Raw genomic sequence first — 27728 nt, 5'->3', positions numbered from 1 at the left:
TGTTTTGTGTGGTAGAGGGTCGCTGTCATTGATGCGTTTTGCACCCTGGGCCGTTGTTTTGATATTCCGCTGAAGTATACGCTGTGACGTAATAACTATTTTTTTTTCTTTTTTTCGAGGGAAGTGGTGGGGGTCAGAGGGCCTAGGTATAAAGCTCACGGCTCGCCACTGGTGTATAGCTATTGCTTTTTCTTATGAAAGTCCATGATTATAAGTATGCAGTATCATAACTACATCTTTGATGTTTATAAAAAACCAAACCGTTTGAAAATTGGTTGAAAATTGAGCAAGCTATGGTTATTTAAATAGTAAACCATAATGTTATGAATGAGAGCACTGCCTGTAGCAAGATGGCGGCCATGTGGCAACGTCGGTCTCCATTGGCCAGCAGCGCGGGTGAGTCATCTAGTGTTTATATATATGGTGTCAAGTACAATAGACCTCACATTAAATCATCGAATATCAAATACTATGAAATAGAATATAGAGTGTATTCTTAGAGAAATATTATAAAATAAAGTGTACTTTAAAGGCTCAAAGTGAAGCACACTATAAGATAGTTTGGAATGCTGATGTGACAAAACAAATGTACAATTTGCGGCCATTAAAGTATATCCAATCAAATGTAATTATTAAACATAACATTGATTATCAAAATCAGGAGCTAATCTGATCTCCTCAAGTAAAAGTGCATTAATGTGTAATAATATAAAGTCACAATGATATGAAGCATTAAATAATTTTCGATCCACACATATTAAAATAAAATTTATACATGAATTATGAAAAGTATAAAATGATGTACTATGTACATTTATATGAAGTTATATAGGCCTATACAACATATAGGGTTTATACACAATCAAGTGTTTGGGAAAATATGTATTTTATGAGTGACTCTAGTGACTCTAAGAGGAGCCTTCTGTGAAGCAGATGTCTACTAAAATAGCAAAATAATAAAATGTGTTGTAAAAACAATGTAAAACAATGTAAAACTATTACTATTATTATTAGCGTTAATACATGTCGTATTGATTGAAGTCATCTACTAATTAACTAAGTTAACTTATTGTATACGATAATAATAAATAAACACAATGTCTTCTGGTTTTGCGAATAAATATGTAGCAGGTGTAAACTAATGTAATATTAAAACAGGAGAAGTGCTCTTTTGGTGTATGTGGGTGGCTCTTAAAAGAGCCTTTTGTAGAGGAAGTAGATGATCTGTTTACTTCTTCGCTGCTTTCCTGGCTGGTGCCTTCTTCACAGCTTTCTTGGGGGTCGCTGCCTTCTTGGCCACCACCTTCTTCTTCGGGCTCTTTGTGATCTTCTTCACGGGGGTTTTCTTGGCAGCAGTAGCAGGCTTCTTCGCCTTCTTGGGTGTTGCTGCCTTCTTAGCGGCTGGCTTCTTAGCGGCTGGCTTCTTAGCGGCTGGCTTCTTAGCGGCTGGCTTCTTAGCGGCGGGTTTCTTCGCTGCTGCTGCTGCCGGCTTCTTGGCTTTGGCTGCAGGCTTCTTCGCTACTTTCTTGGGCTTCTCGGCTGCCTTGAAGGAGCCGGTAGCTCCGATTCCCTTGACCTGCACAAGTGATCCATTCTCGAGTAACCTCTTCACGGCGCGTTTAATGTGAGCGGTGTGTTCGTAGCCCTGAGCGGCCAGCGCCTTCTTCACAGCGATGTAATGGCGCATTTCCATTGCAGCGCGTAGCTCGCTTTAAGCGTGCCGTGTCGTGCCGTCCCCTTTTTTGGTTGTGCTTCCACTAGGCCTCGTTCCGGCGCGGCACGGCGCGGGGCCACTTTTTCCCCTCTTTTCTGGCCCTAGAAAATTGTGGTTCTATCGGGGCCAACAAACAGGGCTGAGTCGGGCTGAGTATGCTAAACTAGAGAGAGGAGCGCTGGCAAGAGGGCTAGAACTACAACAAGATGGACATATTTGACCGTGATTTAATTGTAATACACGTTTCAAAATGATGCCGAAGTAACAACATACTGATACCGGTTAGTAAAAACCATGAATTAATGCTTTGTCAAGTCTGCAGACAGACGGCAGGCGAAAAACCTTTTAAAATTCGTGTTTTCTAGATGGAGATTGGCTAAGCTAACGCAGTATATGCCCCGACCGTCCACACTCACAACAACGGCCTATACAGACATAAATAAGGCAGCGACTGTATTCACCATGACACAGGCAGTCTGTGGTGTGTACTTGTTTAACTTTTGTCGAGTTTCTGAACATATATAAGGAGCTGTGAGCTCTGAGTGCTCACAGCTAACGGCTGTGTTGTGTTTCTGGATTTCTCATTGAAGATGACGTCACGGCTCCGCCTACACTGCGTTACTATAGTAACTACCCCAGTTCCTAAACTGTAATGGAAGCGCAGCATGAAGTGAGTCGGCCCTGTTAAGGCCCAACGCGGCCAAGCCGTACCGAGCCGTACCGAGTGTGGCCGAGGCCGACCGTGTAGTGGAAATGCGCCATTAGAGATCCCTTTACGGTCCTTGGAGGCGGTGACCGCCTTCAAGATGAGCTCAGCGGCTCCGGGACCAACCTTCTTGGCCGGCTTGGCTGCCTTCTTCTTCGGGGACTTGGCTGGTGCCTTTGCCGGGGCGACGGCGACTTCAGTGGGAGCTTCTTCTGTTGCCATGATGCTGTCAGGAGGATTCTCGGGTCTGATGAGACGAATAGAGAAATCCCAGCGAAGAGAGGAACTTAAACACACCATGAGAACCGTAGAGACTCAACTCAGTGTGGCTCACACAGGAGCTGCCGAAAAACTGTGCCACTTTGTGTTTTCTCTTCAGCTAAAACTGTAAAAAATACACATTTAGAGAACGAGTTGAATTTCAAAGGTTAATTGAATTCAAAGTGGATGACTTTATCTTCATATAGAAGCCAAATAAAGCTTTAAATATTGTGTTTTTTTCATTGGGAAGGCTTTAAACCTCCTAAAACTGCTGCCGTGAGTGGTACAGATCTGCGACTTTTCTCTGTAATCTCTCTCTTAAAGGATTTAAAATACATTAATATCCCACTAAAACTTGTAATATAATGAAATTAAATGTTGGATTAAAGACTCAATGTGAAAAAAATCCAAATATGTCGCCACCTTTTTGTTAAACAGAGGTAATTCTGCTGTCTGCAAACACACTCAGGACAGGCCCTGGCTGTGTTCTAAATACAGTCTTTAGGCGCGTTCACACCAAGTACTTTTCCCACAGTAGTTCATGAGAACTTTAGTTCTTTTAGTTCTGATGAACTAAAGCAGATCGCGTTCACACCAAAATGAGTTCCTGGGGGTGGATTAGGCAAATGAGCCACTGACGTCACTTCTTCTTCTTCTGCTTTGGGTTTACTGGCAGGCCGCAAACAACTTCACAGCGAGTACAGTAGGTGGCGGTATGCACCTTAAAGTTGCAATCCGCCAAAAAACCGAGAGAAGAAGAAAAAAAACTTCCGCTTCCGCTGTATGCTTCTGTTTACCTTCCGACCTCAGTCAGACACGCTATGGAGTTGACTGAAGTTGTGGTTTTGGTGCTCGTGTTACACAGCTTCGTAACTGAGTTATTTAAGGCGAGACACGGCAGGCAAAAACATCGTTTTTCCTGCACTGGTCAATTTTGAGATTTTGTGCTATTTTGATTCCATAACATGTTTTCTTTCAGGCTTTTGGAAGGAAAACGTACAAAATACACATTTAAGTGTTCATTTTACTATAATTTGTCTATTTGCGTCTGTAGATTTCTCCTACATTCACCAAAAGTTAGCATTCTAACGTAACATAAAGTACCGCGACCGCTGTTTGCACCATGTCTTCAGAGGTATCGTTGGAAAGCTCCGTTTCTCCTGCACAATCTCATCGGATCCAAATATGGTCATTTCCTTTGTATCAGCAACCAATCGTGAAAGTGCAAAGGGGTCTTAAACCAAGAAACGAAATCTCATTGGCTGGTGTCAATTTCTGACAACGTGATTCGTTCAGATGCGTCACGTGGTGTGCTAAAGCACTTCCTGGTTAGCTTTCCGCTAGAAATTTAAATCTGAAAATGGCAAAATAACGGAGAAAAAAACGTTCACAGAGAAGACGACAACAATTGTCACTTGCACAAAGCAAGGTTATACAAAAAACAAATGACCCCGAACATGAAATACCTTCACGGAGTGCGTCGAGGCGCAAGCTATCATCCAGATAACAGGAGGGTTTAGCTAGCGTCACACTGCAATCTTTAACCTGTTCCACTCTGAGCCTGTTTTTCAGGTCTCAGGCTCGAAAATGACATTCCCAGAACAAATGACCATATCTTCCCTTCTAAAAGGGTTAAATTAATAATCTTTTCTCAAAGTAATGATAAACCTGTGAGTTGGATGTAGAAGTGTCAGAATCAATATAAATGTTTTTTATTTTAAAGAAAATTCAGATTTTACATAGTAAAAAACTGTAAATTATAGTGTCCGTCCAAAAATTATTTTTTACAGATAGTGAAAACTACCCTTGGATGATGGGTTAGTAGACTAAAAGCTTTAGGAATCCAAAGTACAACATATAATAAGTACCCTGTATCAAGATTGATGCAAAACAAGTGAAATTTGACCTTTTTAGAGAGATTTAGCCAAAAACTGGGCCATCTGGGGTCATTTGGGTGGATTTGACCTATCTCTGGCCCCCCTTGCTCGATCTGGTTGGTTGACATACCCTTGTGACCGTTAGAGCCAATAGAATCGAAGGAGGATACCTACATAGACACACATTGTAAAGAAAAAATGTTGCCGCTTCGCGTGTGAAAAGCGAAACTAAACTGGAGGAATGTCTCCTTCTGGAGTTTGGAAACTAAAACGCAGTTGTATTGCTTATGGATTATCAGAAATAATTTCAAAGAAGGCACAGACACATAGGATGAACCTATGGATTAACTGCAGCATCGTTTTTTTATCGTTTTAATGCCATTGAAGACCACTTTTGACCAAGGTAAGCCATATTTATATGTTTAGCTTCTTGGCTCCACATGTGATGATGTACGCTTTCGTTGATAGCGTCGCGAATGTTTATCACTGAGTGTTGAGGTGGGCACCGTTAGATTCAGTGTCTCCAGGACACCAAGAAATAGTGTTTGGTTGTGCATCTAGGATAAGTAATAAGGGAGTTCTGAGTGAGTTTATGTGCCTTTGTCGGTCCCGTTTTTTCGATCGAGGCTAATTCAGAGGCTGAGTGCTAGCATTGTGGGTTTTTTTTGAAAAAAATAATTAAAAAGATCAGTTAGCTGAGTTTCTTCCCGTTACATGGATATAACACATTCATAGTTTTATTCAATATTAAGATTCCTTAGACGTTGTTTCCTGCAAATGACGCGTTTATCCGCCCGGTACCGGGGGGAAGGCGTGAAACAGGTTAAAGGTCGTTTTCTCAAAATGAGTTTTTTCTCTTACTCTGAGTTCGAAATGTCCACTTCAGTAGCAGTTACATACACCAAACCTTCCAGTTATATTCCTATCAATATTATGAAGGCTTTTACAGAAGGGTTTGGTCATATATAATTCATAGCCTGAATTATATAACATTTTATACCTAAAAACATGGTGAAAATTGATATTTAGGGATTTTGACAGTATTTTCTGATTTATGGAGTGATACAAAGAGATATCCAAAATCCCTTCTGTAAAAGCCTTAGATACTAATATGACTACAAAATGAAACAATAATTTTGATCCTGGCTTTATCCAAAGTTCAGGTTTCGGTTCCTGAAATGTGTTAAAATATGCGCATATTTCATGAGATAATGGTTCATTTGCATATTTAAACATGCTATTTCAGAAAACTTGTAATACAAAAAACAATTGCCTTATTGTAAGTAATTAACTGGAGAAATGTTTAGCTGATATCTTTAAGTTAAAAAAATTACCCTATTCACCTGGGGTGTCTCGCCTTAAGCCAATAACTCAGCCACAAATACAGATCGACCATTCAAATGCAATAGCAATGCTGATTCGGAGGCGAAGGCGGTTAAGAAGCCTTAACAAAAGGACTGGACGGCGACAAGCACACGCTATGGACATGTTTCGTCGTAGGACAGCTGAGGATGATGACCGTTATCACGCCCAAAGAACAGCAATGGTACGTTCATTAAATCACATTAATACTATCTAATGTAGGATTTATGGAGTTATGTAGGGCTAATTTGTGTCTTTGTATGTGTTCCAGATATGCGGTGCTTGATGAAGCGAAACGACTGCAACATGGACAATATCAAAATCCAGGTGGCAGCATGTTGCGTATTGCATAACCTGTGTGAGCGTCGTGGTGATGAGTACAGGGAGGAATGGACTGCCTTACCGGCGACCCAGCTTGATGGGCCAGCGCCAGACATTGTTGAGGCTGGGGGGCAAGACACGCGCACAGCCCTTATGACGCATCTGAACATGTAAATTGACAATAAAGCTGATCTTTTGTACAGTGCTTTTGGTTCTCTCTTTTATTTACCACAGTCAACAGACAAAATTACAATAGTGCATACACACCTTAGTGCAAAGATAAAATGTCAGTATCAAAACAGTACTCATACTGTATATTTGTATATTAATGAGTATATTATTATGTTGAATGTGTGTTAAAGACAATGGGATGAGGTTGAAGGCTCTTAAAAAAGCTTTTGTATACCATCTTTACTGTGATAAATACATACATGTTAAGCATACACACCTGAAGAACTACGTACGTGCAGCAGATCATCTTCACTGTGTGTTGTCGCCCAGAACCGCACAATACAGGTGAAATACTGAGTAGAAATACTGTCAGCAGAACAATGCACTTCATCAGTCATGACTTTTCAATATTTATAATAGTTTTTAAGTACTTTAAAATAGCTAAGTAATAATGAGCAATGATGACAACCATTCATATTTTTTTGTTTATTACAAATTAAAGTAAAATATACACAAGTGTCTTGATTAAATGATTGTAGAATAAGCATTTTGGACATTTGCCCTGCAGCCACGAATTGCATTAAAAGCAGCAAGAAACTTTGAATTGATTTCATTTTATACACATTTATATCTGAGTAGGCAATATCAATATAATCAATTACTGTAGTACATGTCATTCATTTATTTGTGATATAAAGTCTATGCCTAGGTGGTGCATATTCTGGAAAATCAATTGAGAAACAAAAAAAGAACAAAATCTCAAATTAAGTTTAAATGACTTCTTCTGATTTGTCTGACCATAGGAAAGAGTTAGATAAGAAATAATACCACTAACATGTCTGTAGTATTGCACAGTAAATAGGCTCAGCAGTTAACACCTTTATTATATATCCTCCTGAGAGGAACTCAGTTCACGAACTCCTATGTTCCCTTACTATAATTCATTAAAATATTGAACTCACAACACTGTTAATTACAAACTTAACCATTTATCTTTCTATAAATAGTGTTTGTGTTGATGGACGCCATTTTGAAATACAATTGAATGATTGATGACACACCTTAGTGCAAAGTTAGGCGTCAGTATTAATAACAGTGGCATATATATATATATATATATATATTATAATAATACAAAATGTACTGTCCCAGATGTAGGCAATTTGGGGTGAAGTGTCTTGCCCAGGGACACAACGACATGCTGACTGCAGTGGGGTTTGAACCTGTGCTCCCCTGATCCGAACACCAACGCACTCAGCCACTGCGTCACACGCCTCCCAACAAGTCATTGTATAGTTGACTAACGACGACAAGTTTTTCTTTTCTTTTTAATTGGAGGCCTGTTGGATTTAACCAGCTCGCTTAGCACTCCCAGAAGCCCAGCCTGAAAGCTATTTTGTTGCTCCACCTGGAGCGCCGCCACCTCCACCTGGCGCGCCGCCGAGTCAGCCATCACCTTTAGAAGCTGGTCCTGCGATTCCTGGGCCTTGTGTGCATGCAGCAGCCGTTCGTCGTGCATCTCCTTGTTGGCCATGGCATGCCGGTCATCATTTTCCTTGCTGGCCAAGGCACACCGGTCATCCATCACTGTGATGGTGTCCAGGAAGCTGTCATCCCGTGTCCTCTTTCCTAATAGGAGAAATAAGCCAAGTAGTTTTACAACTTACTAGGAATGTGTTTACTAGCTAATATAAGATAGGATCAAATAGCTGACGCTCAAAGTGCCCTTATTTATTGTTTTGTGCTTGATGTATGCTAGAATTTTATTTTGTCAAAAAATGATTAAGAGCTTTCTTACCAGAAGTCATGTGGAGGGGAAAGCTCACTGATATCCAATTCCAGGGGAAACACCACGTTGCCTGAAACACACGATTAGTGCCATGAGTTAGTGAAGCAAATTACAGAACATGGCACACTTATTCACAAGTCAAAACGTTTTTATAGCGGCCAAGAATAGCTAGTGAGCTAGCTAGCTGTTATTAGCTAGCTATGTTCTGGCCTGCTAACAGTGTTACCCAATTCAACCTAGCATTGCTAACTCAATCTACCGAGCCATAAAAGTACATATGTGACCATTATTGTGCAGATTAAAACAGTGCAGTGCATGTAGTATATTTTACCTAATTCGTTGTCGTCCTTGGGCAATTCCACCGCCATTGCATCCTCCCACCCCATCGTGCTAGAAGCGATGGTCTTTGCGGTGCCGGAGAATGTGGGTCTGTGGACAAGCAAAGCATCCAAACGATCGTACCACTTGCTGGTCTTCCGACCGTTACCACTCTTGTTGTTGTGGTCTTTTATTTTTTTGTAGTCCTGCTGGTTTTGCAAAAAAGTAATCTCTTCGTTGCTACGCTGAGATTTTAATGCGTGCAAGTAAAATGGCTGCTTTTTAAAACTTTTCGGGAGTTGTACGGGGCGTGGTTTGCATTCCGCACAGCCAATCAGACGCACAAACTACTTTCTCCCACAACAGTCCCTGCTCTCTAGCAGGGACTGAAAAGCGGGTCTGACGAACTAATTTGAGCTACTTTAGTTCCTGGGGCTTTTTGGTGTGAACGCAAATATATCGTAGTTCTGATTAACTATTGTGGGAAAAGTACACCAAAGTACTCCGGTGTGAACGCACCTCTTGTTACTCAACAGTGAGAGACCTTAATTTAGCACAGCTTTTCTCATGTATCACAATACAATTATATTTATATAGTATGAGTATTATCATATATTTTAAGAAGACCTTTGACTGGCACTTTTCTAATTTTGTCCGGAAGATTTAAACGTTAATGGACATCTTGACCGGCGAAAGAAACTGAAACTGAAACTCTGCCGCACGGTCCCCTCGTTCCTTGGAAGAGGCGGAGAGGTGGGTGTTTGTCATCTGCTGGTGGACTAACCGGAGAGAATTACAGTGCTTGCCTCGACGGGGAGGGATTGCATTGAATTAAAGCAGCAGAAGGAGCAAACGCTTGCCTCGGGGAGGGAGAAAAAAAGCCACAGCGGAGAATAAACAGAAGGGTAACCATGGTAACCAAGTCTTCTTCGCTGCTTTTGTGGCAGACTACAGCGCCACTTAGGGGCCTGTTATATGTACTACAGCGTCTCCAGCGCTTTCGAGCGGCAATGGCCGGCCGTGGCCCAACCCCACATTCCCCTGATAGGTGGAGAGTTGGCCCAATAGCCGTAGCGCCACTTTCCTGATGTCAGTAAAGTGTTCAAATCTGGATCAGTTTTAATCAGATCCGTTGCAGCCCCTTTTTTAGAGATTTGGGTATGGAGGAAAATAGAGAGGGTTGTGTTTTCTGACACTTGGTGAGTTCCCTGGAACACCGGGGACACATATTCATGTATAAAAGACGTACAAAAGTGCATTTTGCATGATAGGTCATGATAGGTCCCCTTTAAATAGCAGGTGCGCTGGCATAATAAGTAAGGGAGTGCACTTAGACAATGGGCTGAACTGGAGGATCAACACTGACGCTGTGTACAAGAAGGGGATGAGCAGACTCTATTTTCTGAGGAAGCTGAGATCCTTCAACGTATGCAGCAAGATGCTGGAGATCTTCTATCAGTCTGTGGTGGCTAGTGCACTCTTCTTTGCTGCGGTCTGCTGGGGGAGCAGCATAAGAGACGGTGACACCAGCAGGATCAATAAACTGATCAGGAAAGCTGGGTCAGTCATCGGCATCAAGCTGGACCCCTTTGAAGCTGTGGTGGAGAGGAGGACACTGAACAGGCTGTTGTCCATCATGGATAACCCCAGCCATCCTCTCCACCTGCAGCTGGACAGTCAACGGAGCTCCTTCTCCAACAGACTGCTGCAGCTCCCCTGTCACAAGGACAGATACTGGAAAACATTCCTGCCCACTGCAATAACACTGTACAACAAATCACCTCTGGCTGGAAGAGAACTCTCTGCTCCATAGTTTCTCTTGGAATAAAACCACGTTGTACATTTTACTCTATAATCTGTTCAATATTTATACTCCATATTCCATATATTTTGAATATATATATATATATATATTTGTATATATATATATATATATATATATAATATCTGCATGTATATTTTCTATTTCGACATGTATATTTTATATTTTATATTTTATTTTATTTTTCTTTCTATTCTTGTATATTTTGTAGTTTTGTTTTATTGTAAAATGCCTTTTATGCTGCTGTAACAACAACAATTTCCCAATTTGGGATCAATAAAGTACTATCTATCTATCTATCTATCTATCTATCTATCTATCTATCTATCTATCTATAATGCCAAGCAGCATCACAGAGGGAGGAGACATCCGATCACATATACATCTTCTTGTCCTGCAATTTATGTTATATTTCTAATGTTATTTGGTTAACATTTCTGAATAAAAACAATGTATTGTGGTGAAACTGCTGGTCATTCATCGTGACCTTGAGAATATATGTGATAAACAGTCAGAAGATAATGCTTTATTTTAAGAGTATGCAGAATACCAATACATGAGAGAAAGAAACAAGCACCTTTAACCTGTGTTAAATAATAAATAAAGTTAAAATCCTAGTCAGACATGTGTGGAGCCAAAACACCTAAGAAGCCTATTTAAAGTCTCTAAAGTTTATTAAAGGTGTTTCTTGGAGCAGATTTTGTGATTGTATTGTAATAGTCTTTAATGAGTGTAACAAATAACTCTAAAGTAATCAAGTTTCTCAAAAACAGCCCCCGATTTAAATGTTCCAACTGTTTGTGTGTTTTTTGTAAATGCGTTTCTGCTGTGTCTTTTAAAGTTAAACATACGAAATTAAAAGACGCAAAATGTATAAATAAAAATCATAAAAGTGATATGATAAAGTATAGAGGAATACACTTTATATGATTGACGTGTTATCGGAAAAAATAAATGTACTGGCATACTGTAAATCACTCCAACAGGCAAACGGCAGGTTACTTAGTTTTCTGAAGAAGAACAGATAGGCCTACATGTTATCAAAGTGTTACATTAAGTTAAATTATCCTAAATCAGTGAAGTGTAAAAGAAAACATACCGACTCTCTATCAGAACCGAGTACAATCCCACGACTCTTTTGAGTGTGTTTGCAGAGACAAAACTAACCTCTGTTTAACATTAAAATATTTATATTTGTAAACTTTGTTTAGGTTAGGTCTTTAACCAAACATCTTATTTCTATGCCCAACTAGTTTAAGTCGAATTTGAAAGTATTTTAAAGCATTTAAGAGGGAAATTAGAGAGGAAAGTCACATATTTATGACTCACACGGCAGCATTTGAGGGAGGTCGAAAGGCTTCCCATTAAAATAATAACACAATATTGAGGTCAATTTCACTTTTACATGAAGATAAACTCCTTTGCTATCGTTTAAGGTGAAGTTTACAATATATGGTTCCCTCCAGGTGTGATTTTATTACATTTGTTCGTGAAGAGAAAACACAAAGTGGCACAGTATGCCTGCTGCTCCTGTGAGACAGGCTGCGATTGAGTCTCTACGGTTCTCATGGTGTGTTTAAGTTCCGCTCTTTGCTGGGATTTCTCTATCAGTCTCACCAAGACCAGAGAATCTACTTTGAAAGCAACATGGCAGAATCCGCTCCCGCTGCCGCCGCACCGGCCAAGTCCCCGAAGAAGAGAGCCACCAAGCCGAAGAAGGCAGGCCTCAGCGCCGCTGATCTCGTGCTGAATGCCGTCACCGCCTCCAAGGAGCGTAAAGGGATTTCCTATGTCGCCCTGAAGAAGGAGCTGGCCGTTAAAGGCATCGACAACGCCAACCAGGTGAAACGCGCCGTGAAGAAGTTGGTGGAGAATGGAGCCCTGGTGCAGGTCAAGGGATCCGGAGCTAGCGGCTCCTTCAAGGCAGCCAAGCCCGCCGAGAAGCCCAAGAAGGTAGCGAAGAAGCCCGCAGTCAAAGCCAAGAAGCCAGCAGCAGCAGCAGCGAAGAAACCCGCCGCTAAGAAGCCAGCCGCCAAGAAGGCAGTAACACCCAAGAGGGCGAAGAAGCCTGCTACTCCTGCCAAGAAAACCCCCGTGAAGATCACTAAGAGCCCGAAGAAGAAGGTGGCGGCCAAGAAGGCAGCACCCAAGAAGGCAGCGACCCCCAAGAAGACCGCAACCCCCAATAAAGCTGTGAAGAAGGTGGTTAAACCAGCTGCCAAAGCAGCGAAGAAGGCACCAGCCAGGAAAGCAGCGAAGAAGTAAACAGATCATCTACTTCATCTACAAAAGGCTCTTTTAAGAGCCACCCACATACACCAAAAGAGCACTTCTCCTGTTTTGACATGTTTATATTTTGCAAAACTAGAGTACCTTATGTTTTACAAGAAGTTAATTAACTGATATAAAGATGACTTGAATGAAACATGAATAACATGTTACCTGGTATACTACATTCATACATCTATTTCCTCTTAGTACAATACATTTTATTATATTGTTATAAAGACATCTACTTACATATTCTCTCTAAAACATTATCCCTTACATGTACATTATTTCCTATATGACATTGTTTTAACGTACATATTTCATAATTACATACTATTATTATATTAAAATGTGTCTTTACTACACATTAACTATTACCCTCACCACCCTCTCCACCTGCAGCTGGACAGACAGCAGAGCTCCTTCTCCCACAGACTGATCCAGCGTCTCCTCTGGCTGGCAGAGAGCTCACATTAGCTTCTCCTTCTCCAGAACCATGAACCCTCTGCACAACAGCAACCTCGCACATCTGTAATTTGGATAAAAGCGTCAGCTAAATGCAATGTAATGTAATTGATATACTTTGGTATATAAGTCAACTATATGTAAACATTTGAATCCATCCACAATATTCTATAATGTGAATCATTTTTAATATATGTATTTTCTACTATACTACTATTCACTGTTTATTTTATTTTGTATCTTATTACTAATATACTTTATTCAAACATTTTTTATTGTTTAATGCCTGAACACACTGTAACATAATAATTCAGTACATTATTGAAATTATCATGTTATCACAATTCCAATTAAACTTAAATTAAAAAAGGTTACTGAAACAATATTATACAAAACCCACAAGTTTATTATATATATGAAGTAAAACAATCATGTGCATTGTAGAATAATAATCATATTATAGTATAGCACGTTACCTTTGTGTACTTTTTAAACATAATAGTATAATGCTTCATATATAATTGTGACTTCATACTGTTACAAATTAAAGGAAATTTAACTGAGGAGATCAGATTAGCTCCTGGTTTTGATTATATATATGTGTTCCAAAAACATTAGCGTAAATTTTGATGGGATGATAATCCAAATAGATTGGATCAGAGCCTTTTTGTTGAGAGTTGCGACAACGGAAGTCCAAAATGCTTGGTCGTCACGTGGTTCATGGAGACTCAGATAGTTCCCGGAAGTTCGTGGCGGGCCGTTTGTGAATGCGTTAATAACAGGAGATAGAACTGCGATTGTTGGTAATTAGTAGTCAATAAAGGTTTTGATTTGCAATATTTATATAACATATCGATATGTGTATGTAGTTAAATCAATATGTTTTAAAAAAAAAAGTAAAATGTGTTAATATTTGAGGATTAAGATAAGAAGTACTTTATTCATACTAATTTGGGAAATGTTTGCGTTGCAGCAGCAAAACACAAGGCGTACATGAGTAGCAACAACATTGCGTGAAGTGCTCGGCTGCGCACCGCGTCTCAGTTGCTCCGTCCGTCTTGTGTTTTGTTTTTTGTTTGTTTGTTTTGGGCTAATTATTGTCTAAACGTTGTTTGTCTGTATGAAACATCATTTTTGAGAGACCATGCTTTTGATCCTGTGGATTACTTTTGCCTTCTGCTGACCATGTCTGGCCATACAACTTTTCAAAACCCACCTGAGCCACAACACGAACAGGTATGGCGAGGAGCCCCGGCCTCTACGCTGCTACAGCCGCGAGGCTATGCTGGAGCTACAATGCGATCGGCCTCCTACGAATACACCAAGCCACCTGTGTTCTTCGTTATTGGACGACATCCCTACTCCATCCATAACTGATTTACTGGTATGCTGCTTTCCTCACTAGTAGAGAGCAACTTGTGAAGGTTAACAAAACCCTGTCATCTGCCATCACAACCAATGTAGGTGCCCCCCAGGGCTGCGTGAGTTCAGCTGTGCTCTTTACTCTCTACACTGATGATTGTCGTACCAACACACCAAATCAAGTCATCATTAAGTACTCCGATGATACTGCAATGAATATCTCTGCTCAGTAACACAGACGACCCTGAGCTGCACCAACAGGCTGTAAATCAGGTGGTCGAGTGGACTGATAGCAATGCTCTTGAGATCAACACCAAGAAAACTGAGGAAATCATTTTTGGCTCACCATCTGACTCCCATAAAGTCCCCAATAGGGGCGTTCACACCAAGTACTTTTCCCACAATAGTTCATGAGAACTTTAGTTCATGAGAGCTGTTTTAGTTCTGATGAACTAAAGCAGATCGCGTTCACACCAAAATGAGTTCCTGGGGGTGGATTAGGCAAATGAGCCGCTGACGTCACTTCTTCTTCTTCTGCTTTGGGTTTACCGGCAGGCCACAAACAACTTCACGGCGAGTACAGTAGGTGGCGGTATGCACCTTAAAGTTGCAATTCGCCAAAAAACCGAGAGAAGAAGAAGAAAAAAACTTCCGCTTCCGCTGTATGCTTCTGTTTACCTTCCGACCTCAGACACGGTATGGAGTTGACGTTTTGGTGGTCGTGTTATACAGCTTCGTAACTGAGTTATTTAAGCCAATAACTCAGCCACAAATACAGATCGACCATTCAAATGCAATAGAAATGCTGAGTCGGAGGCGAAGGCGAAGGCGGTTAAGAAGCCTTAACAAAAGGATTGGACGCTATGGACATATTTCGCCGTAGGACAGCTGAGGATGATGGCCGTTATCACGCCCAAAGAACAGCAATGGTACGTTCATTAAATCACATTAATACTATCTAATGTAGGATTTATGGAGTTATGTAGGGCTAATTTGTGTCTTTGTATGTGTTCCAGATATGCGAATACTACGGAACGCGTTGTGTCCTGCGCTCTCTCTGGGTGAACAATAGAACATCGTCCTGGTGGGAGAAGGTGGTGCCAACGTACACCAATGTGCAGTGGATCAAAGATTTCCGAATGTCCAAGGGCTCTTTCCTCTGTATTCGCCTGGAACGTTGGGGAGACGCAACCTAAAAAAATCGCCGCAGGGCAAGACACGCGCACAGCCCTTATGAGGCTGTACAGCATGGAAATTGTAAATTGACAATAAAGCTGATCTTTTGTACAGTGCATTTGGTTCTCTCTTTTATTTACCACAGTCAACAGACACAATTACAATAGTGCAGACACACCTTAGTGCAAAGATTAAATGTCAGTATCAAAACAGTACTCATACTGTATATTTGTATATTAATATAAGTATATTATTATGTTAAATGTATGTTAAAGACAATGGGATGAGGTTGAAAGCTCTTTAAAAAGCTTTTGTATGCCATCTTTACTGTGATAAATACATACATGTTAAGCATACACACCTGAAGAACTACGTTACACACACACAGGTTAGTCTGTGTACCGCTGCACTGCTGCTGGTTTAAACAAAGACAGTCATGATGCTAGTGCCGTGCATGTAGGTTCTCTATTATTTATCAGCAGCAGATCAATAAGTGTCAGTAGTATCAAAACAATATAATAACAGTGGCAATATATATATATATATATATATATATATATATATATATATATATATATATATATATATATATATATATATATATATATATATATATATATAATAACAATAGGTAGGCTCAGCAGCAGACACACCTTAGTGCAAAGTTAGGTGTCAGTATTAATAACAGTGGCATATATATATAATCACAATAATACCAAATTAACTGTCCCAGGTGTAGGCAATTTGGGGTGAATTGTCTTGCCCAGGGACACAACGACATCCTGACTGCAGTGGGGTTTGAACCTGTGCACCCCTGATCCGAACACCAACGCACCAGACATTGTACAGTTTATCAACGACGACAAGTTTTTCTTCATTTTTGTATTGAAGGCCTGTTGGATTTAATCAGCTCGCTTAGCACTGCCAGAAGCCCAGCCTGAAAGGTATTTTGTTGCTCCACCTGGCACCATGAGGAGCTGGTCGTCCGATTCCTGGGCCTTGTGTGAATGCAGCAGCCGTTCGTCGTGCATCTCCTTGGCACGCAGGTCCTCATTCTCCTTGCTGACCATGGCACGGCGGTCCATCGCCATGATGGTGTCAAGGAAGCTGTCAACGCGTGCCCACTTTCCTAAGGTGAAATATGCAAGATACAAGATCAGTTTAATCGCAACAACGAGACAACATTGTCCAACATTGGACATGGTGCAGGCAGGGACAGTGTACAAAATGCAGGTGTAAAGTAGAAGATAAGATAGGATCAAATAATATCAAATAAAAAATAAATATCAAAGTGCCCTTATTTATTGTTTTGTGCTTAATGTATGCTTGAACTTTGTTTTATAGGGATTAGTGGACATCAGTTAGATGTGTAACCTTCTTTCAAGGCCAGAGTAGTTACAGTGTAAGTGGATTGACATCTAACATAACATGGCTGAGTACAATTATAACAATCAATAAAAAAAAGGAAAAATAAATAGAATTTCAATTACATTTCTACTTAAATGTGCAAAAATATTAGAACATTAGTCTTTGTGGCATGCAGGTAATCAACTGTTTAAGCTTTTACCATTAACATGTAGAATGAATGTTGCAAATGACTTGAAATTATAGCAACTACAATGTATTGTTAGAGGTAGCATTATGTCCAGCTAGCATGCTAATTGCTAACGTTATATTATCGTTTTATCCCGGAGGGGAAAACTAGTTTCTAATCCTGAGAGAAACACCTCGCCTGAAACACACGATTAGTGCCATGAGTTAGTGAAGCAAATTACAGAACATTGCACACTTATTCACAAGTCAAAACGTGTTCATAGCGGGCACGGCTGAGAATAGCTAGCTAGCTAGATGTTGTTAGCCAGCTTGGACCTATGATAGCAAGTTCTAGCATGGCTAGCTCGATCTACTGAGCAAATAAAAGTACATCTAAAACCAGTATTGTGCAGATTAAAACAGTGCAGTGCATGTATTTTTATTTTACCTTCGTAGTCGTCCCGACATGACTTTGCCAGGTCTGCTAACTTTGCTGAGCCACAGAAACTGCATTCAGTAGAAGCTTCTGAATGCGGCGCTTCGCGTCCTCCGAGTAAATCGCCAGAAGCGCCGACACATCCTCATCACTCCACCGCACCGATGATTTATTTAGTGTTGCTATAATAACTGCTTTCACAAAAGTAATCTCTTCGGGTGCGCTGGCCCGAAGCGAGCAAATACAATGGCCGCTTACATAAAAAAATTCAGAGTCAAACGGGCGTGGTTTGCATTCCGCACAGCCAATCAGACGTACGAACTATTTTCTCCCACAACAGTCCCTGCTCTCTAGCAGGGACTGAAAAGCGGGTCAGACGAACTAATTTGAACTACTTTAGTTCCTGGGGCTTTTTGGTGTGAACGCAAATATATCGTAGTTCTGATGAACTATTGTGGGAAAAGTACTCCAAAGTACTCCGGTGTGAACGCGCCTATTGTCATCCATACAGATTAAATCAAGCAGGGAGTTTCATGCAAATACTTGGGTGTAATGATTGACCATCTGCTGTCATGGAAGGATCACTATGGCTGCGTTTCACTTCGGTTAAATGGATTCCTTGCGTCCCTCACTTGCGTTGTTTCCCTGCGACTAGTCCCTCCCACCAGGGAAGCATGGAGAGACGCAAGGAAACCACGAGAAGCAGGGAAATGAGTTTTAAGAGCAATGGGACGTCCTTTCCTCCGGAGCGTCAAGTGAAGCGACGTCCGTTTGTGATGACGCCGCACAGCTGTTCGTCTGACAGCAGCTCTGTCCCCGTTATTTTCACAAACACCCCCGCCTCTGTTAGTACACATTTACTGACACAAACATTTGTATCATCTGTTGTAGACCCAAATAAATAAAATCAAATAAGAACTCATTCTCAAAAACGATAAACGCCATTCTTAAAATGTATAAACGAACATTAGTTTGATTAATATTGATTAGAGTGCACAATATAAATAAAATAATTGAGAGAAGAAAATGAGATATGTTATCTATCAAAACCCAGTTAGATTAACATTCATTGGATTGCACACTTAGTTTGTTTGTGTGGATATGTAGCAAATTAACATTTTAAATAGCACTTAATGACTGACTGAATGGAAATGACAATAAATGAAAATGTAAAACGAAAAAAGCGATCATGAAAATGTTTCCAATAAATGAATAAAATGATTTTTGACCACTTTGTTGTTCAGATATATCACATATTTGTAACTAAATGATACATTAATTGAAACAAAACACGGTATAAACTGAGGAGTGAGTCCCGTGAGTTTCATGTGTTTTCTTCACTCCGCTGGGAAACTGCTCTCATGTCAAGAAGCATCAGATCATTGCATGCGCTGCATCGTCCAATCAGTGAGCGATACACAGTAAGGGGGCGGGGCGAGTGTCTGAGGATTTCATCGAAGGATGGTCTGGTGGTTCCTCGATTATAGCTCCTCCATTATCGCTCCTCGCTCCTCGCTCCTCGCTCCTCGCTCCTCCGGCAAAAATAAGGCCATTGGGACGCTACTCAAGATGGCGCAGACAAATCAACTTCCGGTGAGACCGAGACCGAGGAGCGAGGAAATGAAAAATAAGAGAAGTGAAACGCAGCCATTGAATATCTGTGCAATAGGACAAAACAAAGAATTTATTTTCTCCGCCATCTTAGGTCTTTTGGGGCAAGCAGAGAAATTCTTCTGTTGTTCTTTACATCTGTGATCATGTCCATTCTACAGTACTGCAATACTACCTGGTATAAATGTTTGTCAGCAGCTTTAAAATCAAAACTGCTCCACCTGTTAAAAATCTGCTCAAAGATTGTTGGTCAACCCTGTCAGAGACTCTATGACTCAGCCTATCATAACAACCTAGTGAGGCTGTCCAACAACATAATCTCTGACCCAAACCATGTTCTGAACAGTGAATATGAACTGCTACCATCTAATCGGAGATACAGGGTCCCACGATTCAATAAAGTCAGACTGAAACACTCCTTTGTGCATCAGTCAATCCTCACAGTAAATACAGAGCTACATCCCAGATCAAATGCACGCTGAAGGCTCTTTGAGCAGCTTTTCTCTCACTGATTGTGCTGTTATGTTAAATGTTTGTTGTTTGTGTTTCATGTATTTTTGTCTGGATATTTGTCTGTTGATGTTGGACATGGAGCTGCTGTGACGCAAGTCATATTTCAGTCTTGATCTGACAAATAAAGTAATATCGTATCGTATCGTATCGTATCGCATTGTACATAAGAGAAATTAAAAGACTAGAAATAAAACATCCAGAGAACAAGGAGATGTAACAGCTAAACAAGGAGATGTAACAGCTAAATTGACAAAATTAGACCGTTTTTTTTGTCATACATCGTCCTCGAAATCGAGCGCTAACGTTAGCAATGTTGACGTGCAGCGGCAGCCGGAGCCGGAGGCTATCGATGGCTCACCTGCCTCACCACCATCATTGCCATCTTGCTCCACAAGTGAAGCTGTATCCGTGGCCGTAGCGGTGCAACCTTCTTCTCCAGCCAGCCAGGAGGAGAGGCTGGATTTGGCTGTGCCCGGCGGTGGTCCAACAGTTCCCCCAAGGGCCTCAACCGATAGGGGACACTATGGCGCTATTAAGACCCCCGACGCCAAGATCAAAAGCTATATTATAGCAACCGGTCTGTGTAGACCTACCGGCCCATTCCCCAGAGACAAACATCAAGGAAACAGGTTTAATCCTCTTCTTAGTTCGCTGTGCCGTTGTCAGGCTGTGGTGGTCTGAGGCCAGGGCAGGCTGTTGTTGATAGCCTATACATGTGGCGCTTCTGAGTGGTTGTGTATGTTTGTGCGTGTGTGAGCGCATCAGCGTGCGCTTATGTTTGGGGCGATGGGGGGAGGGGGCCCCAAAACAATATTTGCACCGGGGCCAATCACAACCTTGTTACGCCACTGATAAGGCACCTCTTGTAGCTAGAGAATTATTATTTTCTGCGAACCAGAAAATGTCTGGAAGAAGCAAGACCGGAGGAAAAGCCTGAGCAAAGGCCAAGACCTGCTCCTCCTGCGCCGGGCTACAATTCCCCGTCGGCCGTGTTCACAGGCATCTGATGAAGGGTAACTATTCCCATCGTGTCGGTGCCGAAGCCCCGGTGTACCTGGCCGCTGTGCTGGAGTACCTGACCGCTGAGATCCTGGAGCTGGCTGGAAATCATAAATCTAATTGCCAGAAGCAAAATGCTAACGTTATGCTATAAAGGAACTACAGCCGAGTACAGCAGGGTCGCACGACTTCAACGTCACGCCAACTTAATTTCGATATTCAAATATACAGATTCAACATTTTACAAGTTGAAACGTTTGTTTTAACAGTTTGCAGGAGGCAGGTACTTGCTTTCAGCCCAGCAGCAGCCTGGTCCTGGTCCTCGACCTGCAGCCCAGTATCAGCCTGGTCCTGGTCCTGGTCCTGGTCCTGGTCCTGGTCCTCGACCTGCAGCCCAGTATCAGCCTGGTCCTGGTCCTGGTCCTGGTCCTGGTCCTGGTCCTTCAGCCCAGCAGCAGCCTGGTCCTCCTTCTGATCAACATCAGCAGCCTGGTCCTCACCCAGCAGCCCAGCAGCAGCCTGATCGTCGTCCTGCCAGCAAGGATCTCCCTCTCCCTGAAGATCAACAACCTTCAACTCCTGAAGACGACTCTCCATCCCGGTCAGGTGAGGGTAGATTAACTATTGACAGTGATGTAGAGAGTGAGTACAGTTCTGAGAGTGATATTGAAGATGAAATATTATGAGAGTGTGAGCGAAAGCCCAAGGTTTGATTCCAGCCCTGACAGCCTTACAGCTGGTCAGCGAGTCAGCACCCCCCTCCACTCACCCTCTGAGAGTAACTCGGGGTCTTTTTCACCAACTCCGGAATATCCAGACCCCCCGAGTGAGGCTCAGGGGGAAGCCCCGTTTGAGGTCTCAACAAAAAAGAGACCTGCAAGCAGAAACTTGAACCTAAATGAAAAATGGGCAAATGTAAATAAATCACCATAGCCCGTGAAAGCACTGGAGACGCTGTAGTACATATGCCAGGCCTGTAAGTGGCGCTGTAGTGTGCCACAAAAGCAGCGAAGAAGACTTCTCATAGAATCAGCCCTTGCAAAAACAGGGCTGGAAAAGAGCAAATAGAGCGAAATGAGGCATGGCTAAAATGCATGATCTGTTTGGTATTTTGAAAAAAAAACTTCACAGACATGTTTTAGATAGGTATTGCCCTACAATATAGTATTCAAATATAGCAAGATAGGTCCACTTTAAAGAGGCTACTCCTTTTACAATATTTTAAGAGTGACTCTTATTGTACACAACAATTTGGAATCTGAGTGGTGCCGTTTGTAATATTACGTTATTGGTTGATTTATTCCTGTATGTTAGTCATTTCGTTATAGATGTTTGTTTCGAGTGGAGTGTGGTACTATTGCACCACTGTACAGTATTATTTTGGTATGGTAGTACTTAGTCCCTGGTGAGAGTACATCGATAACCTAAACTCTGTGCGTGCGCATGCTCAGTGTCGAGTTATCAATATATGCACTGGCGTTTTTATATGTACAAAAGTGGTGGGGCACAAAAAACTTAGATGTCTATATATAAGCTTCTGCAGTGACGTGCAGTGAGGTTCATGGCTGGTGAGGCACTGACACTGACTCTTCCGGTTTACAAATATTATATTTTGACCTAAACCAAAATATAATATTATTTTCAAAAGCTTTTTTTGTCTGATGCTTCGATTAATTTTAAACAGACAGTTCAACAAAAGGATACCCAAAAAATGTAATTTTATCATTTAAATATTGAATTGTTCTCTCTTAGTAAGATCCCATTTTCAATAAAATTGCGGTCTTACCTTGACTTGAAGATGAAGTCCATTTGCCTATCCTTCTGGACAAACATTTCTATTACTTTTTTGTAAAAGTCCTCCTTATCTTCTTGTAGTTTCAAAAGTCTATCATAAATCTAATCGATAGATTTATGATAAAAAAATTATAAAAGTAGGGTAGACATGTGGATGTTATCCGGCTGAACAAAACGTGCATTTACAGGTACGTTTCCCACAGATCTTATTTCGAGCTATTTTCTAAAATCCTATGGAGAAACCTCATTGCTTTTTTGTGCTTACTTCCTGGTTTTAGGACGCGCCACTGCACCTCTCTCGTCTCCTCTTCACACACACCACACTTTTCGCGGCACACGTACTTATAGCCAATCAGCTCTGAATGATGTGAGATGACGTATGGTGGGGATGGCAGCTCCGTGCCCCTCTGGTCATTATCTTTTTGCCACACACATTAAATGGGAAAATACTCTGAGCATGCGCAGTGTAGTTTTTACAGTCACCGTTCACTTCACAGCGAGAGGAAGGGGCATGATCAGGTTTTGTCCCACATGGCTCTAAACAGCTCAATAGGCACACACTGTGACTGTAGACACACTAATTAGAAGAACACAGACTAAAACAGCAATGTACAGACGAATCAGATGATTAAACATGATCTTAAAATATATTTTATATATTTTTTTATTTATTTTCTGCATTTTTAGTAATCATTATTTGTAATACTTTCTGCTGACACTAGGTGGGGCTGTGCCCCACCTGCCCCTAATGACCAGTCACCACTGAATATATGTTAATCCTACACTGTAACAAATAGCTGTAATAGTAAACTTGTTTATCATTATTAGTCCTGAGATATATGTATATATGAACAAGTCCTGAAATGTACCCATTTATGGGTGTATATATATATATATATATATATGTGTATATATATATATATATATATATATATATATATATATTACGCAACATATCAAGTGTACACACTGTAGTATTCGTGTTTGAACATCATAGTCGATAATGTTGTATACATCTATTGCTGAGTGGACACTGCTGCACTTGCAGTGTGTCATTTCATGATAAGACACTTGAATCTAACTGTGGGCTGTCTATAACATACAGTTTAGTTTAAACAATATTACTTAAGATGTTAATATTTACATGCTTATCTAATCTTGAAATAGTGCTGTAATAGTTTGTGCCATGTATGTTTTAGAGCTACTAAACTAACTCCTAACGGTATAATATACAATGGTCACATTAAAGAACTGCTAATTGGCTAAAAGATAATAACTCCATTAATATATGTACCTAGATGTACCTAATTTCTTAAAATGCTAATACAACATAAATAAAGAACTGTTAGAAAGACAAATGTGTTCATATTTAATCCACTACAATAGAGCCACTATTTTCGTTCTGCTCCAAACATTTGTTGGTGAACACTGACATCTGGTGGATAAAGGCTGGAACTAAATATAACCAGTTGTATTCATTTCAATGTGCGTGTGGGCAAAAGATACAATCGAGTGCTTAAATGTTACGGTACGCTATTGATCGGTGAACTGCAGACACCTGCCAATAAGTAATACTGATAGAGTGTAAACTACATTAAACATTAATGATGGGTCCAACAAACGTTGTGGCTTTATGCATGTGGACAGACAGATGTAGAAACCACACCGCTATTCATTTGAGAATGTGATGATTAACCTGCTGGATGTACGAAGGAAAGTGTGAAAAGGAGTTTGCTTTAGTTGAAATTAGACTTTACTGTATAGAGCAGGGGTAGCCAACACGGTGCCCGCGGGCACTTGGTCGCCCGCAGAGGCAACGTGAGTCGCCCGCGGGGCATGTTCTAAAAATAGCTCGCCAAGCAAATCCAAAATGTATAAAATACACAAAACAAAAAAGGAAATGTAATTAAAAGAATCTACCCTATGCATAAACGAAACCTAAATCATAGCGAACTATATCTACTTACTACAACTCTATATCTATCTAACACCCCTCCTGCCCCCACCCCCAAAATTAATCTACCAATCACGTTCTTGCTTGATTTGCGGGACCAGCGTTGCAGTCTGGAAGAGAAGCAATGTGGCACCTCCCCGCTGATTTTCCTTCTGGCAGAATCTACACAACACATCAGCCCCATTGAACAGCCTATCATGCCAGCCTATACAACACATGGGGGGCAGAGTTTTACTCTGTGTGCTGCAACTTGCATATATATTTATTGCACTTGACGCACACACGCATGGCGTAATTTCCACCTGGGACAGGGGGGAAATGTCCCCCGCTCTTTTCGAAATCCCGTTTGTGCCCCCCCACTTTAAAAATATGTTTATTATTATTTTTTAACGCAAGCTGTCGATCGCCACCGAGGAGCTCACAGCCTCTGTGAGCGAGCGAGACAGATACCCCTTTCACACCAACGGTGTTTCAGGGCCGGTTCGGTGCTGGTGCTTGAAAAGCACCGGGTTTTCCTGTTCACACCGCAGCGGAGCAGCGTCATAGCTCCGGAATCCGGTTCGTTTCGAGCACCAAAAAGTTGTCCGTCTAGAAGCAAGAACCGCATACGTCACGCTTACGTCGGAGGAGGGCGAGATTAACCTGAGCTAACACTTAAGGCGAGTACGGCAAATAAAAGTTGTAACAAGCAGTAGTGCTGAGCAAAGTGACTAGAACGCAACCACACACTTGTTAAAAAAAACACACTTTATAAAGTCAGGCAACACTAACGTGTGATTCTGTTTATTTGTACCTTACTTTGACCATCCGTTCGCTGTTAAAGATCATTGTGGAGAGCAGGCAGACGTTTTGTTTGTTATTATAGCAGCTATCGGATGGAATCAATACATGGGCTGCACAGGTTGTCATGTCCGACTATCACAAGTAGAATCATAATGAAAAATACGTCGGTAAAAAGTGCCTGTAGAAAACTGCTTAGCAAGTAGTCAGTTTAGCTTCGGTTGCTATGCTAACATCACCCATGTTATACCAGAGAAACTTTCATAACAGCGTTGTGATGCCAAACAGCGTCAATTCAGACTGACACCAAACAGCGTCAATTCAGACTGACACACATTCACTTAAGGGGAACTGGGGATATGTATCAGCTGCTTGTGTGACAGTCAGACAGTGAATACTTTAGAGCCGTGTGAGCTAACCCGGAGCTAACGGGAGAATACACTCCCGTTGAAGAGCAGCCGGCCAGCACTGCAGCGGTCGGTAAATGCCGCTGAAACACATTAATAAACAATGAACCACGGCACTCTGGAGAAAAAGTATAAGGTTGGAGAAGTCGTTATTTAATTTAATCTGGCTTCGTATGATTAAAAGCAACGCAGTCCCCGGCCCGTTGTTGTTGTGAGGTGAGCTCCGGCGTTGGGGAGAAACTCAGCGACGTAAACTGTGACGTCATGACGCAGCAGCGGCAGCACCAGTCGGGCTCTGAGCGGTGTGAAAAGAGCCGGCGCTAAACCGAAGAACCGGTTCTGAACCAGAAAAGCTCTAGCACGGAGCTTGAACCGGAGTTGCGTTGGTGTGAAAGGGGCAAGAGAGAGAGAGCGAGCGAGAGAGCTAGGGAGGGAGAGGGGGAGAGAGAGGGGGAGAGAGAGAGCGAGAGAGCTGGGGGGGAGGGAGGGAGGGAGAGAGAGAGAGCTAGGGAGAGCATACCTTTATCTATTTAATATAGATAAAGTAAGAAATCATTCCAATGTGTACTATAGGACAGTAAAAAAAATCAAAAAACAGTTTGAAAGGGGAGTGATTAGTAAAATATGCATAAATAAAAAGATAGCATGCTAACTAGGTAACATAAGATAAGAATAAACCAGTTTAAATGATTTGTTATTGGTTGTGATCATATTCTAAAGATGTTTGGATTATTGAAAAGTATACAGCTCTCTTTCATCTGAGTGTTGAGAGCTGTATCCATCAATTCATGTTGTGCTCAAAGTGCTCCAGATTGATGCATGTCACTTCAACATTAAAAAATAATCTTCCTGGGGGTGCATGCCCCCCGACCCCCCTAGAGGAGGTGAGGACCCCCCTGGAGGAGGTGAGGCCCGTCCACCCCCAAATAAAGCAGGTTAAAACAATTAGATTGCATACATGTTCTTTTAGTAAACACTGCAAACGGGTCCCACAGACCCAAACAGACACAAAGGTTAAAGGTCAGCATATCATGTTAAAATGTGCTAAATATATACACTGCAAAAAAAGAAAAGAAAAGAGGAGTAAAAGTAGCCCCCGACTTGTTTTATTTTTTAAAAGTAGCCCTCATCCTAAAAAAAGGTTGGTGACCCCTGGTATAGAGGCTACAACCTGAAATACAGATGATATCATTAGTAGTCATTTGGGGTTGTTTCAAATTTATATTGCTCTATGATGTGGGTGTTTTTAGTCGAGTGACTTGGTGTAATATGCGACATGTTGTACACCTCAATACATATAGGGCAAGGGGGGAGATTACTGTTCTGGGTCATTAAGTAGTTGTGAAGAGGGGAATGTGCTTTAGTTGGAAGTGGGTGGCTCTTAAAAGAGCCTTTGTCGTTTGTTGAAGCGGGATCAGGGTGTTCACTTCTTGGCAGCCTTCTCGGTCTTCTTGGGCAGCAGCACAGCCTGGATGTTGGGCAGCACACCTCCCTGAGCGATGGTCACTCCTCCCAGCAGCTTGTTGAGCTCCTCGTCGTTGCGGACGGCGAGCTGCAGGTGACGGGGGATGATACGGCTCTTCTTGTTGTCCCGGGCGGCGTTTCCAGCCAGCTCCAGGATCTCAGCGGTCAGGTACTCCAGCACAGCGGCCAGGTACACCGGGGCTCCAGCACCGACACGATGGGCGTAGTTACCCTTCCTCAGATGCCTGTGGACACGGCCGACGGGGAACTGGAGCCCGGCACGGGATGAGCGAGTCTTGGCCTTCGCCCTAACCTTTCCTGCACCTTTGCCTCGGCCTGACATTTTCTATGTGATTATTCTTCGACGTTAAGAAGAAAGTAACTCTATCACAGTTCTCACCAGTTTATATAGGAGCGCAGCTGTACGCTCATTGGTCAGATTGATCCGTAACTGTGATCGTCCAATCAGAAAACAGGTCGGTCTGCCGCCTGAATTCTTTTCAGAATGAGACTGTATTTTCTGAAATTGTTTTCACCCGTTCAAAGATGAATATAAACTAATTGTTTTGCTAGGTATTATTCATTCTGTGTCTTTTTATGCACCAAATAGCAAATTCCTTGT

General features: G+C 41.6%; 3 protein-coding genes across 3 annotated transcripts; 1 reads left to right on the top strand and 2 right to left on the bottom strand.

Annotated features, from left to right (window-relative positions):
* Positions 1-1181: 1181 nt before the first annotated feature.
* On the bottom strand, positions 1182-8587 carry LOC117487463 (histone H1-like). Its single transcript, XM_034136085.1, has 4 exons — positions 8533-8587; positions 7918-8041; positions 2479-2706; positions 1182-1679 (listed from the first exon to the last, which is right to left on the bottom strand). The coding sequence occupies exons 1-4, from the start codon at positions 8585-8587 to the stop codon at positions 1229-1231; spliced, it is 858 nt and encodes a 285-aa protein (XP_033991976.1). The 3' UTR covers positions 1182-1228.
* A 3384-nt stretch (positions 8588-11971) lies between these two features.
* Positions 11972-12627, top strand: LOC117487410 (histone H1-like). The gene has a single exon (XM_034136022.1). It carries the CDS (start codon positions 11989-11991, stop codon positions 12604-12606), a length of 618 nt encoding a protein of 205 aa, XP_033991913.1. The 5' UTR covers positions 11972-11988; the 3' UTR covers positions 12607-12627.
* Positions 12628-27020: 14393 nt separating this feature from the next.
* LOC117487416 (late histone H2A.L3-like) lies at positions 27021-27460 on the bottom strand. Its single transcript, XM_034136029.1, has one exon. It carries the CDS (start codon positions 27447-27449, stop codon positions 27066-27068), a length of 384 nt encoding a protein of 127 aa, XP_033991920.1. The 5' UTR covers positions 27450-27460; the 3' UTR covers positions 27021-27065.
* Positions 27461-27728: the final 268 nt, after the last annotated feature.

This window comes from Trematomus bernacchii, unplaced genomic scaffold (assembly GCF_902827165.1).
Source record: "Trematomus bernacchii unplaced genomic scaffold, fTreBer1.1, whole genome shotgun sequence".
NCBI classification, from domain to species: Eukaryota; Metazoa; Chordata; class Actinopteri; order Perciformes; family Nototheniidae; genus Trematomus; species Trematomus bernacchii.
The sequence above is the reverse complement of the archived record's forward strand: the minus strand, read 5'-3'. Positions and strand labels throughout refer to the sequence as shown.

What these genes read in the sequence shown, in the direction of transcription:
- LOC117487416 (XM_034136029.1), bottom strand. Translation starts at nt 27,449, where the DNA reads ATGTCAGGCCGAGGCAAAGGTGCAGGAAAGGTTAGGGCGAAGGCCAAG.
- LOC117487410 (XM_034136022.1), top strand. Translation starts at nt 11,989, where the DNA reads ATGGCAGAATCCGCTCCCGCTGCCGCCGCACCGGCCAAGTCCCCGAAG.
- LOC117487463 (XM_034136085.1), bottom strand. Translation starts at nt 8,587, where the DNA reads ATGGGGTGGGAGGATGCAATGGCGGTGGAATTGCCCAAGGACGACAAC. An exon ending in CAAGGACGACAACGAATTAG is followed by an intron (nt 8,042 to 8,532) that starts GTAAAATATACT and finishes TTCTCCTATTAG; the next exon opens with GAAAGAGGACACGGGATGAC. An exon ending in AAGGACCGTAAAGGGATCTC is followed by an intron (nt 1,680 to 2,478) that starts TAATGGCGCATT and finishes GGAAATGCGCCA; the next exon opens with TTACATCGCTGTGAAGAAGG.